The sequence below is a fragment of the Candoia aspera genome, chromosome 3, assembly GCF_035149785.1.
Source record: "Candoia aspera isolate rCanAsp1 chromosome 3, rCanAsp1.hap2, whole genome shotgun sequence".
In the NCBI taxonomy this organism is placed as follows: domain Eukaryota; kingdom Metazoa; phylum Chordata; class Lepidosauria; order Squamata; family Boidae; genus Candoia; species Candoia aspera.
In genome coordinates this window covers 134,825,827-134,840,867 of record NC_086155.1, presented here as the reverse complement: position 1 = coordinate 134,840,867, position 15,041 = coordinate 134,825,827, and the positions used below count along the sequence as shown (strand labels likewise).

Below are 15,041 nucleotides of genomic sequence, written 5' to 3'. Positions count from 1 at the left end.
TGACCTCAAGGTTTATGATTTCCAGCCATGGGTTCTAGCATTCCTAGAAGTGAATTGGACTTAGAAAGTCAGTCAGTCAGAACTGGTTTCAGTAAAGAAATGTACCTTAGGATACCAGTTGAGTACACTATTCTTATAAAGCAAAGTCTCCAATCTGTTCCCTTTAATATTAATTTTTCCTGATTTTAATAAAGTTCTTTTTCCCTGCAAATTCTGTACACAGGTTCTAATGTGGCCCTTTTGAACAGCAGTGAACAGGTCTGCTCCTCTGCCTGTTAAGTCTAGATATATATGACATTTAAAAATGTTATTATTTGCAAAAATAAAAAATAAAAAGGGGCCATTTATATAAATATCAATAACTAGACTATTCAGTTAATGCAATGCCATATCATGCTACAGTATCTGCTTATGTTTCAGTCAGTTACCTATTTTTAAGAAAAGGGAAAAAAATGGAAAAGTAAACATATATAACTGTATAAGCAGACAGTATATTGAAATAGTCCTCCATGTGAGACTCCTGGAAACACAAGTTATATTTAAACAAAAATATATAGAGAGAAGTTCTTCACTGTGTAACTGATGGAGAATGAAGGTTCTCCTATCCCTGTGATATCAACCTTTTTACAATCGTAACCTTTGTCCTCTGGTTATTTTTCTCATCGTTAGTCTTCTAAAATAATTGGATTCCAAAGCCTTCCAATTTTTAAGAAATGTCAGATATGCTGATTCTAAGGTAGCCCATGAGAGGAAGTTTCCAATGGACAAAACCTGCCATCCATTGACCCAAAACGGAATATATGCCTTGTGATTTAAACTTAAATCTGGAAGATTAAATTTCCTTCTCTAATTGACAACTGGGGCTTCCTGAGTAAAAAATGAGCTTTTTCCAAATTTCCAGATTTCTCCAAATAAACCCCTGAAAAGATATGTTTTACAAATATATATTAGATTATAGATAACCAGTGACAAAACTTTTTTAAAGTACAGATTTTACACTACCAACTCAAACTGAGTGCAGCCTATACATCCAATCTACTGCTATTTCTGGTAACAATTAATATTCAAATATTTAAATTCAGTTTGATCTTCTGAAATACACTGCAAGACATTTTCAATACAAGGTAAGTTATGATCCATCAGAACTATTAAAATATGGCTCCTCCTATAAGTGCACATGGCTTATAAACAATGGGAATCTGCATCCATGGTTTGTTGAGCATGTCATCCAAACCAGAGTTTCTGATGTGTCCATCTTGAAAGAAGCATGAGGAGACACCAGTATGTTGCTCATTTGGTAGAAGTCCAACTGGATTGGGTCAATACCACATTTACCCAAAACAAAATACCTTTTAGTGAAATATCAAATAAATAGCGTCCTTTAAATAAATAACCAATATGCCAAAATGTATTTGATTAACAGGGGAATTGGCTACTACCATCTTTACCTACCTTGCAGGAAAGCTCTGCAAGCGATTGTAGGCCATATGTAGTATCTTCAGGTGAGGATGACCGGTTAACAAGGGCACGCTTTTATCTGTGAGGTGATTGTTGGTCAAATACAGTTCTTGTAAAATACTGTGGGTCTCCTCTGAAAGAGTGGCTGGAGGTAACATTTCCAGTTTGTTGGCAGAAGCATTCAAGTACCTTAAGCTGCAAAATCAATTATTAGAGATAAAATATGTACATTTAGTTTTGTTTATTCTTAAATGACCAATCACAATGCCAAAATAAATCAAGTCTAGAATTATAGATGACTTGAGCAGCAAATTATACAGGACTACAGTAATATATCCCACCAACTGGAAGCTTTCATGAAGCAGAATCCTTTCTTTTGCAATGTTCTTCTTGTCATTTTTCCGAAGAATGAAACACGGATTTTCCTTTTCAAACTGGAAGTCAAGTCTTTCTTCAGTCAAGCTCAACCCCTAGTGACTTCATGGATACCCTCTCCGTTATTTCCTTGGCAAGAAGAAGTTAGTGGTTTACCAATGCCTTCTTCCAGGATGTTTTTCAACTTAGCAATGCAGTCTAAAGCCCTGGAATTTCCTAATGGTTTTCTATCCAAGCACTAAACCAGTCCAATCCTGCTTAGTTTTTTTTAAAAGACCAGTCAAGGTTTGCTACCTGCTGTGACCAGCATTATTACACAGGGAGCTACTGCAGTGGCCTTTTTTCTACGGAAGGGATTTCTTACCACACCTCCTCCTCTTCCCATTTGCTCTCAAATTTCATTTCCATATAAAATCAGGCATTCCCCCATCCCCAAGAAGTTGTTCACTCTATTATTCACTGAGTTTCTAATTTCTGGATACCTGGTTGTATGTATTGCTTGCAAAATGGTTTTCCTACATTCTGCTTCTCCCCTTCTAATCTAGTTTGTAACTAGCAGACTAAGCTGCCCAGAGTCGTTGAGAGAGTCAGGCAGACAAGTTTAATTTATTATTATTATTGTTTTAAATCCATGGAAGAGGTAGTCATTATTTTATTTTTGTGAATGGGAGATGAACAGATTTTTGTTAATTCATACCCTACTCCGCCACAGCCGAACCTACATGAGCTCAATGCATACTGTACTGAACTACTGGCCAACTTGAGGACAACAAGGGTGAACACCGGCTGAGGGTTTTGTTTTGTCTTTGGCAAGTTCTAGATTTGCAAAATACAGAAATGCCCATGACTATGACTATAAGCACAGAGTAAAGATAAGTATTTTGAATTTATTTAAATGTGCTTTACAAACATTTGGGAAATAGAAAGTTGATGGCCTGGAAAATCTCAAAAGTACAGGGGAAATCTTCATATATCATACAGTTTTCCATGTAGAAAGATCTTTAGTGTAAAGTCTCCCATCCAAGTACTAGCCAGCTTAGCTTCATAGAACAACCAAAGCCGGTTACATGCTGAAAAATTTCAACTTTGGTTACTTTCTGTATGCTCTGTCTCAGCTTCAAAACCTATCAGAGAAATAATCTGACATGAGCCAGTTTGGTCTAGTAGTTAAGGTGCTGGGCTAGAAACCAGGAGACTGTTTCTAGCCCAGCTTAGAAGTTCTAGTCCTGTCTTAGGCACGAAAGCCGGCTGGGTGACCTTGGGCCAGTCACCCTCTCTCAGCCCAACTCACCTCGCAGGATTGTTGTTGTGGGGAAAAGAGGAGGAAGGAGTATCAGGTATGTTTGCCGCCTTGAGTTATTTATAAAAATAATAATAAAGGCGGGATAAAAATTAAATAAATAAATAAATTCCATGATTGCACATGCAGTGTGCTATATTACTCCTTTCCTATTTGATGACTTCCAGAAATGTTTAACTATCTCATCCCCAACCAGAACTTGTAGCATTCAGAAGGCACGACAGTTCCTAGTCCATCCCCAGATGCTTTTCCCCTAAAACTGGCAAATACTCAGAACTAGTTTTATAAAAAGTATTACTTTATTTCAAATATACATTTTGTAATGGTTTGGTAGCACTATACCTGGAAGTTTGTTTAAAATTAATCAGTCTTTTTGCTACCCTCCTCAGAGGCTCTTATTGCATGCCTTACTATCAAAGGAGAGTTTAGATTGGTGGACATAAGAGACAAGGGGCTTCTCTATAGATCCAACTGATTCTCCTCCTGGGGATGTTAGAGTGCTTTTTTGCTTTGCTTTAACAGGGCAGCCAAAACAGCCTTCAACTAATTTAGTAGCGTTCTCTGGTCATGTATTTTCATTTTCTTTTTTTAACTGGCTGATCGATATGCATTATTGTTATGAATTATTCATCTGTTTGAGGAGGCTGATAAAACAGAAACAGGGTACATATACGCTTTCAATAGACACTAATAATTTTATTGAGAAAAAAGTGTATAAACAGCCAGTTCTGCTTGAGTTCTAAAAACCCGAGTGGTGCTTTGCTTTAATTTTTAAAATTCTCAGCTGTCATAGTTGCAATCACATGCTTAAGGGTTTACAGAAGAACAAATTCTCCCAAAAGTTTTAAAAGCAGGAAATAACAACATTACACATATAGACCTCTAATGTATCCATATTGTTTATATGTTAGCTTCCACACATACCTGGAAGGATATCTCAAGATTTTTATGTTTAGTCTTTAAAAAGTTGAATAGAAAAATACTGTGTAGTCAGAGTGATGTATTTGTGAAAGGAGCAATTTTCACGTTTTTGAGTCAGGAAGCATTTGGCTCTATACAGAGAGAGATCTTCAGCAGGAGACATCTTGGTAGACAAAGGAAATGGGCATAGCCTTTGTAATCCATTGATTCTTTGGAGAGAGATGGGGAGGGGAGCTCCTACTCATTTCCTTGATCCCTTCCCTCCTGCCCACGCAGTTAACCTCACCGGGAAAATTCTTTGTTGTAATAAATTTACATGGGTGCCCAATCATATAGTGTGACCCTAGTCAGCTAACATAGGATTAAAAGCAGGAACAAGGCTAACAAGATAAAAACACAAAAGAAATCATAATGCAACTGAACCCAACCCACGATCAATTCCACTTCAAATTACTATGGATGGACTCATCCAACACCCTGGCCTCATGGCCAGGGAACAGCCAGGTCTTCCTTGCCTTACGGAAGGCCAGCAGGGTTGGGACCATCCAAATCTCAGGGGTTGTTTCAGAGGCAGGCAGGACCCACCCATGCACACTTTTGGAGTAAAAAATGGCTTGGGAAAGAATAGGCAATATTAACAATGAACAAAGCAAAGGAAGAAAAAAGAATTAAGCACCCGCTCTTTTCTACCAACTACAGGTAGCCCTTGCTTAACAACTGCTTAACGATGGTCTGAAGCTACAACAGCCTTGGGAAAAAGTGCTTTAGGACCTGTACTTGCACAACTGTTGCAAACCATAGCACCACCCCACAGTCATGTGTTCACAATTCAGGTGCTTGACAGCTGGCTTGCATTTACGACCAGTTGCAGCGTCCTGTGGTCACATGATCACGACTTGTGATATTTTTTGCTAGTTTCTGGCAAAAAGTGTACATTGGGGAAGCTCGATTTGCTTAATGACCACATGATTCACTTAACAACCAACATAAAAATGGTCGTAAAATCAGGTCTGTTCACATGGTGACTCACTTAATGACCACACAGCTTAACTAATTTTCTGGTCCCTATTGTTGTCGTTAAGTGAGGACTACCTGTATAGTGTCAGAGGTTATACTATATTATATATTAACCTTCATTCCCAGTCAATCAGTGGAATTTCCACAGTGTAGATATGCCATGCTAATCTGTAGTGTAGAAGAAATAGGAGAAATGGATGGAGATGAATGAAGAAATAGGAAAGGCTACTGTGAAGCATGGACTCATCCGCTTATATCTTCCCTTTAATTAAGTGTTCAGATGCTTCCATTACCAGCTTTCCTTAATCACATTTTACCATATCATTTAGACTTTGAATTTTAGTTAACACTAACTCTGGTTAATTTTAGATAAGACAGCTTCACTATAGTTTAAAGTTAGTGTGTTTGAAACCAACCAAAGTTTAGCTAACAGTCAGCAATCTCTACACCATGACAAACCATTGTTAGGCCAGGATGGAAATGAATACATTTCCTAATTTTTTCTAGCTGTATAGTAGGCAGATAAAAGATGGAGAATGCAAGAACCTTAAACTCACTGTGATTTGTTCATGTTTTCATATTCTCCTGTTACATATTACATATTCTAATAGCACGTGTTGTCCAATAGCATCTCACTAACAGAATATTTCAAGTCCATAGGGTACCAGAGACAGTCTTCTATAAGGAATTCCATATTTTTGTGAAACCAGCTTTCATAGGTTGGAGTTCATTTTGCTCAGATGCTCTTGTGGGTTTATTCTGTAACAATCATCTTTTTAAAAAGATCCACTATTTGTTTTCTTTGCAATGCAGTAACGTTTTTGGAGTTTCTCACTTCCTGATTAAGAACCATTTTTCAATGTTTTCAGAGTTGGACTTTCACTGTTTCCATGATGTCACTTCCTGCTAGATGGATATGGTGTTACTAAGACCCTTTGACTTTCTTCGTAAAGCGGGGGATGCAGAATTCATGACATTTTAATCATAGCCTTTTTCCAAGATACTCAAGATGTTTTACACTCCTGCTCTTCCTTTTTCTCACAGCCATGTTGGGAAATAGTAAGTAACCGAAGTTCTGCCAATTAAGTTCATGGATGAAATAAGATCACAATTCAAGACTCTCCTTTCACAACCAACTCTCCACAAGGACTGTATCCTTGCAAAGAAAATCTGAATAATACAGAAATAAGATACTTATTCCTGACATAATCCAAGCTATCTTGTTCAGGGTAAACATTCCACTGGTTATTTTTTTCAACTTGGTACACTGTGACCCCAATGGAGTTTGGCATATCACATGCCTTCTCCTGAAGCAGGTTGCTAAAGAAGCTGCACCACTGATTCCCATCATTATCCTGAAAGACTGGAGTACATAATGATGCTAGAACAGGAGAGGTTATATCACAGATCCAGTTATGAAGGCCACATCATCTTAAAACTGTTCTACTTCGGAAACATCAGTAAGAAATGACATATTAGACAAGCTATCCAGTATCAATTGCCCTTTAAAATCAGAGTGGACAGTTCTGGTCAAAATCTATTGTAGCATCACGTGGTCAAAATCTACAAGCTCAGGCTGGATTTATGCAGGTTTATCAAGCTTCTGATGGTATGAGATTTTTAATCAACACTCTTGCTTGTAATTAAAAAGAAACAAGAGCCAGCAGCTATAATTTCTTTGGATGCTAAGAAAGCCTTTGATACGGCTTCCCAAAAGTTTCTGAGGAAGGCATTGACAATTTTGAAGTGTTGTATTTTGGATCTGTCTGTATCGTTTATTTAACTCTTAAATTGCAAATGATTATTGCATGCTTTATTCTAGAAAGATCTAGACAGATAGTCTAGAATTAATTTGAATATTTGGGGGTAAATTTACAGAGTATCTGAGTACATGCGATTAACATTAACTTCAAGGTTGATTTACATCTTGAGAAAATTACCTGTGTTTATTCTATCATATTACTTTAAAAAGGATATTGGAAAAAAAATTCTTTGTCAAGGACAACCTGAAGAGATTTTCGTTGTGCAAATTCCATTTTCACTGTGCAAATTACTGTGCAACTATCTGTTGAGGAAGGCGGGTTTTTCAGGCTTATCTCTGGGGATTAATTCTAGCTTTAGCTATTGACTAGAATAGATTAAGGAACTCCAGAACTCAATTTCTCTTTGGGTCAATTTGAGAGTTATTATTTAAGCCCATTTTTATGGGATAATGTCTGTTTAGCATTGAAATGTGGCAGAGGGTTGGGTAAATTGGGCTGTTCACAACATTATTACTCTGGATCGATTCAGTTCTAAAACAGCTCTTTTAAAAACTTTTTCAAGGATTTTTTGCAGACAGATGATTAAATTGGTATTAGTTATTTGGGTGATCTATGTAATAATTAGCAGGAACATTCTTCTTGAAAAACAATGGAAGGTCACTTTAAATAATATGTAAGTAGTTTCTGATTATCTTAAAATGAGAGTGATACAACAACAAAAATTTGTTTTTTGTATAATGGACACCTTAGATATGGATTGGTTTCCATCATTGTACTGCTGGAGATGTAACTCAGGATTTGGGACATTAAGTTCCAACTAAGAAGTTAAGAGGGACGCGGTGGCGCTGCGGGTTAAACCGCTGAGCTGTCGATCGGAAGGTCGGCGGTTCGAAACCGCGCGGCGGGGTGAGCTCCCGTTGCTCGTCCCAGCTCCTGCACACCAAGCAGTTCGAAAACATGCAAATGTGAGTAGATTAATTGGTACCGCTTCGGCGGGAAGGTAACGGCGTTCCGTGAGTCATGCTGGCCACATGACCCGGAAGTGTCCTATGGACAACGCCGGCTCCAAGGCTTTGAAACGGAGATGAGCACCGCCCCCTAGAGTCGGACACGACTGGACTTTACGTCAAGGGAAACCTTTACCTTTACCTAAGAAGTTATATGATTTGACCCTTTCCTATCGCTCTCATCTTTTGGGCTGAATCAATAGAATTGTTAGCATGGCTATGAATTCACTGATGTTTTAAGTAGCAAATGATGTTCTTGGCTATATATTCAGAATTTTTTAATCTATCAAGACATCAAGAATTGTGAATATTACAGGTACGGGGGCTGCCCAAAATAATTATAGTATTTCATAATATAATGATTTTTTAAAGGAATCTGATATTCTGATATTTAAAAAAAAATGTTTGCAGTCTTGGAAGCAAATAATTAAGTAGTCTTGGAACAACACTGGAAATAGTATTTTGGCTAAAACTGAAAAATATCCATAGACTAACATTTTCATTTGCCACTGGAGAAAAGGAAGAAAATATTACAGAGTTGTTTTAGATAAACTACCTGGATGCTTGCACCAAATAGTGAGGAAATGTCCTATTAAATTCAATCCCACTCCTACCTCCACCATGGATGGACACATGACTGAACAGCCACATGTACTGGGGTGTGTGTGTGTGTCTGTGTGTTTATATGTAAAAGCCTTTCCATGAAAAATCTTATCTCCAGGAATTCAAGAGAACTACAGCTTTGGCTCTATACATTCCAAGGAAGCCATCCTGAAAAAACTGTTTAATCACTGAGACCATTCATTATTTAACAAGAGCATTTTGGGAGGGGGAAGAGACAAAAAGGCATGGGGTTATGAGGAGAAGTGGTAGAGGGAGGTTCCTTGATGTAATCCTTCCTTCTAGCAAATGAAAATGCTAATTTCTATTTGCAAATGGGCATTAAAAAACAGGCTGCTACGATGTGAACACCTCCTACAGTAAAATGAATCTCAAGTAAAATCAAAACAAGAATCTGCTCTATGTCTTTAGTTCTAAAATAGCAATAAATAAACAAAAAATCCTTTGAGAAATAAAATGCTTATATTACTTATTTGCTTCTTCTTTCATATATTTAATTCAAGTTTCGAGGCCATTTGACTCTACAGCGACCTTCAGTGACTTATAATTTAAAAATTTAAAAGAAAACAACATATATCAAAGAAGGAGTACAATATTAGGTATGTTCCCTGCCTTGAGTTAAAATAAAATAAAATAAAAATAATAAAGGCGGGATTAAAAAATAATCTAAAAAAAAAAATACAGCTGACTGGAAGACAGAACCCCAAACCCCAAAGGGCTCAGCAACCATCCTGGCCCAAGGCCAGGGAGAACAACCTGGTTTTTAACAATTCTGGAGAGACAAAAGGGTCAAAAGGGAGCAATACAGATCTCTGGGGGAATATCATTTCAGATTTGCAGACTGTTTTTATTAACTAGCACCACTGAATAAACTGCAAATTGCATAAGATCAAATGACTTCACTAACATTTAGTCTTTAAAGCAATTTAAAGAAGGGAGACATTTTAATAAATAGGTGATAGTAGAGGAATTGTCCTAACAGCCAGGAACCACGCTGAGACAAGGAATAGGTCTCTAGTGTTTTATTACTGCTACGTAACAGAAAATCCTAACAAACTGAAGAAGCGTGGGAAAAACCCAGACGTATAAACCCCAGAGGCTAAGGCGGGCCCGATCTGTGTCTCTTTGAATGGCTACCTAATTCCTCAGTACTACGCATGCGCTTTACAGCCTGGATGGGAGCCCCCTGCTCGCCATCCTTACTCATGACAGGAATGGATATAATCTAGACCTTGTTTCCTAAAAGAAAAACTGTTGTAATAGTAAACTGTGAAGATGAGACACATTTCTAATTGTCTACCATTAGACAAATTCTCTATTTTCAGAGCACCATCTGCTTCAGATAAGCAAAGTGATTACCTGTAGATCCCCCGTGAGATATATCCATCACCCTAACATGGAGATTTTTGCTAAGTGTGTGAGAAACATTTCACTTTGCTGAATGAAAGCATGCTGACAGCATTATTTGTCCGTTCAGTGAGAACTGAATGAGAACTGCTAATATTAACAACTGCAAAGATGATTTGCTGAGCATGACAGTTTCAGAATAATGGTAGCAGAGACTATAATATACTACTCTTAAAAGTGTAGAGTTTGAAAATATTATTGTACATTTTATGTATATTTTCTTTTAAACCCTGATACTCCAAAATGAAGAAACTAAAAAGAAAAAAGACATGAAATCTAAACAAGTAATATCACAGATTACAACTGAACAGATCCTGGAAAGCATGAAAAGTTTAGGAAATTTGCATTAGCAAAGGAAGATACTGTATTTAAGCACCTTGGGTACTGTCTGTACTGTGACAGACTGCAAAATCATTTGGAAGCCATAAATATTGGCTTTCTTCTCTCACACATCCTCCCTCCCTATCATAGAAAATATAGGCCGTGAAACAAAAAACATTTAATTTATCACCTAGATTTCAGCCATCTGCTCTACAAATGGGTAGCCCAAGAGATAGACAGCATATTCCCAAATAGATACCAAAGATACTCTTCAAGAAGTAACAAAAACAGAAGTCAACCCTACCAGGAACAATTCTGCTCTTCTGAACACCCCTAGCTATAACTCACAATCATACCTTCTCAAGCATAAATCCGTAAGATCCATGCAAAATTTATTTAGTTAACTTTAATCCCCCCCAAAACGTTGTGGAAAGTCTGAAATATTTTGAAAGAATGTGCTTTAAAGTGATAAGCTGGTGTTTCTTCTACTTAAAATCTTTAACTGCACAAAGGATGTTATTTTAATTTGAACAAACAGGACAAAACGTTTGTTCTTTCAACAGGTAGCTCCAAAACTAACAAAAACTGAACATCAAATTAAAAAACTGCTCAATGCTTCAATTCCATAATTTTAGAGCTGGAGGCTATGATTAAAAAACAAATCAGTCTACTGCTTAACTAACAATTCTACAACGCCTGAAATTTCAAAATGCTGTAATAGTTGAAGTCTCTGTAAAATTATTTAGAAATGAATAGTCAGTTACATTAAATTTGTTACATTAAATTTGTTATATGGACAGAGAGATGGTACTGAAAAATATGAGTATGGAGGAAAGACAGAATAGGACTAGTAAAGAAGAACCAGAATGAAATAGCAAATGGAGACAAGGAAGTATGCCATCAGACATTCTCAAGTACCACCACAATCAATTGGTTTTCTAAGAGCAGAAGTGAACTGCCCCAGCTGTGCCTCCCTGTGAGTCGTGAATGAGCCCTTCTTTAGCTCAGCGGCTCTACTCAACATTCTCCTCTTGATGTATTTTTGGATTACCTGTCAGCTTTTAGCAGCAAATTAGATGGCAGCTCCACAAGGAGGTTGTGTTGCACATCCAGGACCTCCACATGAGTTCGTTCAATCCTCTCTGGTAGCCTTGCCAACTGATTGTGTCCAGCAAGTAATTTTCGCAAGCTGATATTGCAAAATAACCTTAAAACACATATATAAAAAGCAGTAAAACATACAGCACCAATTAAAGCAACTCTACTTCAAAGAGGCTGAGAAAAACAACATTCTGCAAATGAGATAGGGTCTAGAAGTAGCCAACCCAGTCACGGTGAGAATGAAACCATGCACTAAAATAAATGGGAGGAATCAATGTACTTTTCCATACAGTGGACAAATTTTTTAAATGCAAATATCCCCCAGATATTTTCCTAAGAGGATAAGTGGTCATCCATGTTTACTCAGGAAATCACGCTGAACTTTCAACAGCATCTTGAAATCAAAAGTATATTTTGCTAGGCTATTCAAGCATAATTAGTGCCATTTACTCAGATCTACTAATGTTGTGTCATGAATTCTATACCTAGCTTATTCTAATAAGCTGGGGGACATGGTACAATTGATTTTCAGTTATTTCTGGGGAGGGGGGAACCTTATGGTGCTTGTTTCTTGATTCAAATTAACCACAGATTTTCATTACATCCAAACTGGATCTGTGTTGAATTTAAACCAGTCTTTCTGAACTTGGTGATTTCCAGATGTGTTGGACTACAATTCCTAGCACCCCCAAACAAAAGTTCAGCACATCTGGAGAGTACTAGGCAGAAGAAGTCTTAAATGGTGCCATTATCACGAACCATGCTTCGTTGCTAATTTGCTTTAATAAAAATGGTTTATTTGCCCCAGTTGAGGATATTTCAAAAATGTTTCATAACCACACCTGGAGAAAGATGGAAAACATGGAGGCCCAGGGCATGATTTATTGATATGAACTGAATTAGGCCATTATTTTATTGATTTGCATTGAAAAACATAAGCATATTTATAAAAAAAAGTGTGAATGTAGCAAGTAAGTGTTTGAACATCTGAAGTGTTTCAGATCATATTGACTGTGGATATAAGCACACACTAAATATAATGATCACTACTTCTGTTCCTAAAATTAGTTGGCATGCATATCAGAGAGCTGGACTGAGTATGCACAAAATTTGGGATTGTCTGAAAATGGCACAATCAAATGCTCTGGGTGTGAAAAGCTTATTAAAGGGAGAAGAATCAAGTTGAAAAACCAGTATCATTCCAACCCCAAGAAAAAGTAAACTTTCTCCCACTCTTCTATTGAGTCCTATGACTCCACCAATATTGTCCCACTTTTATCTTATGCTGATTCAGATTATGATTTTCCCTTCCCATATTTTTCCACACCCCCTCCGGATTTTCTTCACCAATTCCAGACTAACATAAAACTGCGTCCCGTTGTACAGAGAGTGAAATTTATCTAAAGTGCTTTCCTGTCTTCAGTTTTTGCATGCTACAGATGGCCAATGGTTCCATTTCTCTGAGGAGGAAGGGAAGAGAATGTGTGCTGTTTTATATGAGACATTAGGCCATGTGGCTACTGCAAAACCAATGAAATAAATTTATACCTAGGAAAATAAAGCCACAATGAAATTGGCATTTAAGTTGTTACGCTCCAATTTCTACTTGAGAGGTGGCAATGCTAGGGAATCACTTGCAGAAGACAGAATATTATTCTTGTCTGCCACCTGCCTTGTTTTCCCTGCAACTGTATATTTTAATCAGAAGATGCTCGTCCCCTACAGCTGACCCTTTTTCACTCAATTGTACAAATTACTCAGCATTGCAGACTCCTCTACTCCTTTAAATGCTGAATCCAAAAAAATGGGACCACAAAGATTTATACTTTTTTGTGCTTATTCCTCTCCTGCAAATTAAATCCATCCTTCATAATTGTTAACTACCACTTATCCAGATTTTTCTGCTGAAGACACCAATGAAAAGGCTGAATTTTCCTCAGTGGATGTCATCAGATAATCTACATGAGAGCCAGTACTGCCTGTTATGCTCTCAGGACAAAGACTGGTTGCATTATGTGGTTCTTTTTAACAAGTAAACAATCTTACTTAATCACTGTTAAAAATGGCCCAAATGAAGACATTTGCTAATTTGTCTCTTCTCATTTTTTTTGGCGTGTGTGTGTGTAAAATTTTATAATAAGGTAAACTCCTATATGCTTTCCTTCCCTTACATTACTAGGTAGCATCTAAATTGAAAATTCCTGTTTCCAAATGCTTTGCTGCAGCAAAAACCTGACCCTTCTTTGTCTCTGATTAGCAGCATTATTAATAATACAAAGTCAAGTCATGGATAAGTTCTGCCAGACGACATTCAAAATTAAGACTGCTGTGAGAATCCAGAAGGAAGACTATCATACAATTTATTACAAGTAGGAATGTACGAAATTTAACCTTGCAAGGCAGAGACTGAAATAAATGACCATAATGCAACCCAAGAAGTTTGATTTGTCTCCTATACCCCTGCATGTTACACTGAGTAATTGCCAAAGGACTTCAGCTCAGTAGCAAAGCACAAGCCCTGCATGCAGAAGACCCTAGATTTAATTTCTGAATCCAGTTAAAAGGATAGGGTAGCAGTGGGTGGTGGAAAAGACCTTTCCCTGGAACATTGGAGACCTAACAGAGAATACATTCACAGGCTCTTGTGACCTACAAACAGTTTAAAACAATATTGTGAAGTGAAAGGTCCCCTGTGCAAGCACCGAGTCATGTCTGACCCTTTGGGGGGATGCCGCTTTCGTGATGTTTTCTTGGCAGGCTATAGCAGGGTGGTTTGCCATTGCCTTCCCCAGTCGTCACCTTCCCCAGCAAGCTGGGTACTCATTTTACCAACCTCGGAAGGATGGAAGGCTGAGTGGACGTGAGCCGGCTACCCGAGAATCCAGCGTCCACTGGGATCAAACTCGGGTCGTGGGAGAGTTTCGGTTGCAATACTGCTGCCTACCACTCTGCGCCATGCAAGGCTATGCAAAACAATATTAGGCCTATAAAATTAAACACAAAGTTTCTGAAATTGTGACTATTTCTAAGTATCTTTATGGGCTAATCGCTTTGGAACAGAATCTACTGGGCAGTGACCAATTGGCTTTATTGCAATTTTTTGCTCCAAAATGCTTCATCCCATTTTCCATTTGTTAAACACAGCGAGAGATTATTTTCTGAAGCAGAAATTCTGTTTCTGCCATCCCAGCTTGAATTTCTCTATTCACACCTTTTGGGCCCTGGTATGTCTATGAAAGGAACTGCAATAGGCTTTTCAAATGCTGAGAAAAAGCTATTGTAATCTTTAAAAGGTGAAGAACTGAGGTTTGGGAAAGATGCATGACCTTCTTCTGAACTTCTGCCTGGAAACCTGAGAGACTGCTTTGTTTATGTCTGCATAAAGAAAAAACTTGTGGCTCAATGACACTCCATGAAGAAAACATTAAACAGAAGAAAAAAACAAAACCACAGATACACATTTATTTCTGTCACTAAACAAGCTAGACACTGACTCAGTGCAAATAACTGCATCCTGTGCATCCTGTGTCTGATTGTTTTAAAGGTGTCTGTAGGACTCACCGAGCAGGAAGTTCATGTATGTGATTGTGGCCCAAATCCAGTACTTCTAACTTTCGGCTATCGCAAACCCACTCTGGAAGGCTCTCCAGGTGGTTTCTGCACAAAAAGAAGTCAAATGAAAAATTATGCCAATACTACTAGGGGATGTTAACACACTTTTAACATACATGATAAATGCTATGTATACAC

General features: G+C 37.7%; 1 protein-coding gene across 1 annotated transcript in view; it reads right to left on the bottom strand.

The window, feature by feature from the left end:
• PHLPP1 (PH domain and leucine rich repeat protein phosphatase 1) overlaps window positions 1-15,041 on the bottom strand; it is a 167,909-nt gene that overhangs the window by 23,747 nt on the left and 129,121 nt on the right. Inside the window, exons 9-11 of the mRNA XM_063298791.1 lie at window positions 14,853-14,948; window positions 11,242-11,397; window positions 1,453-1,653 (exon numbers count right to left, since the gene is read on the bottom strand). Coding sequence (XP_063154861.1) covers window positions 1,453-1,653; window positions 11,242-11,397; window positions 14,853-14,948 — 453 coding nt within the window. The remainder of the gene's footprint in view (window positions 1-1,452; window positions 1,654-11,241; window positions 11,398-14,852; window positions 14,949-15,041) is intronic.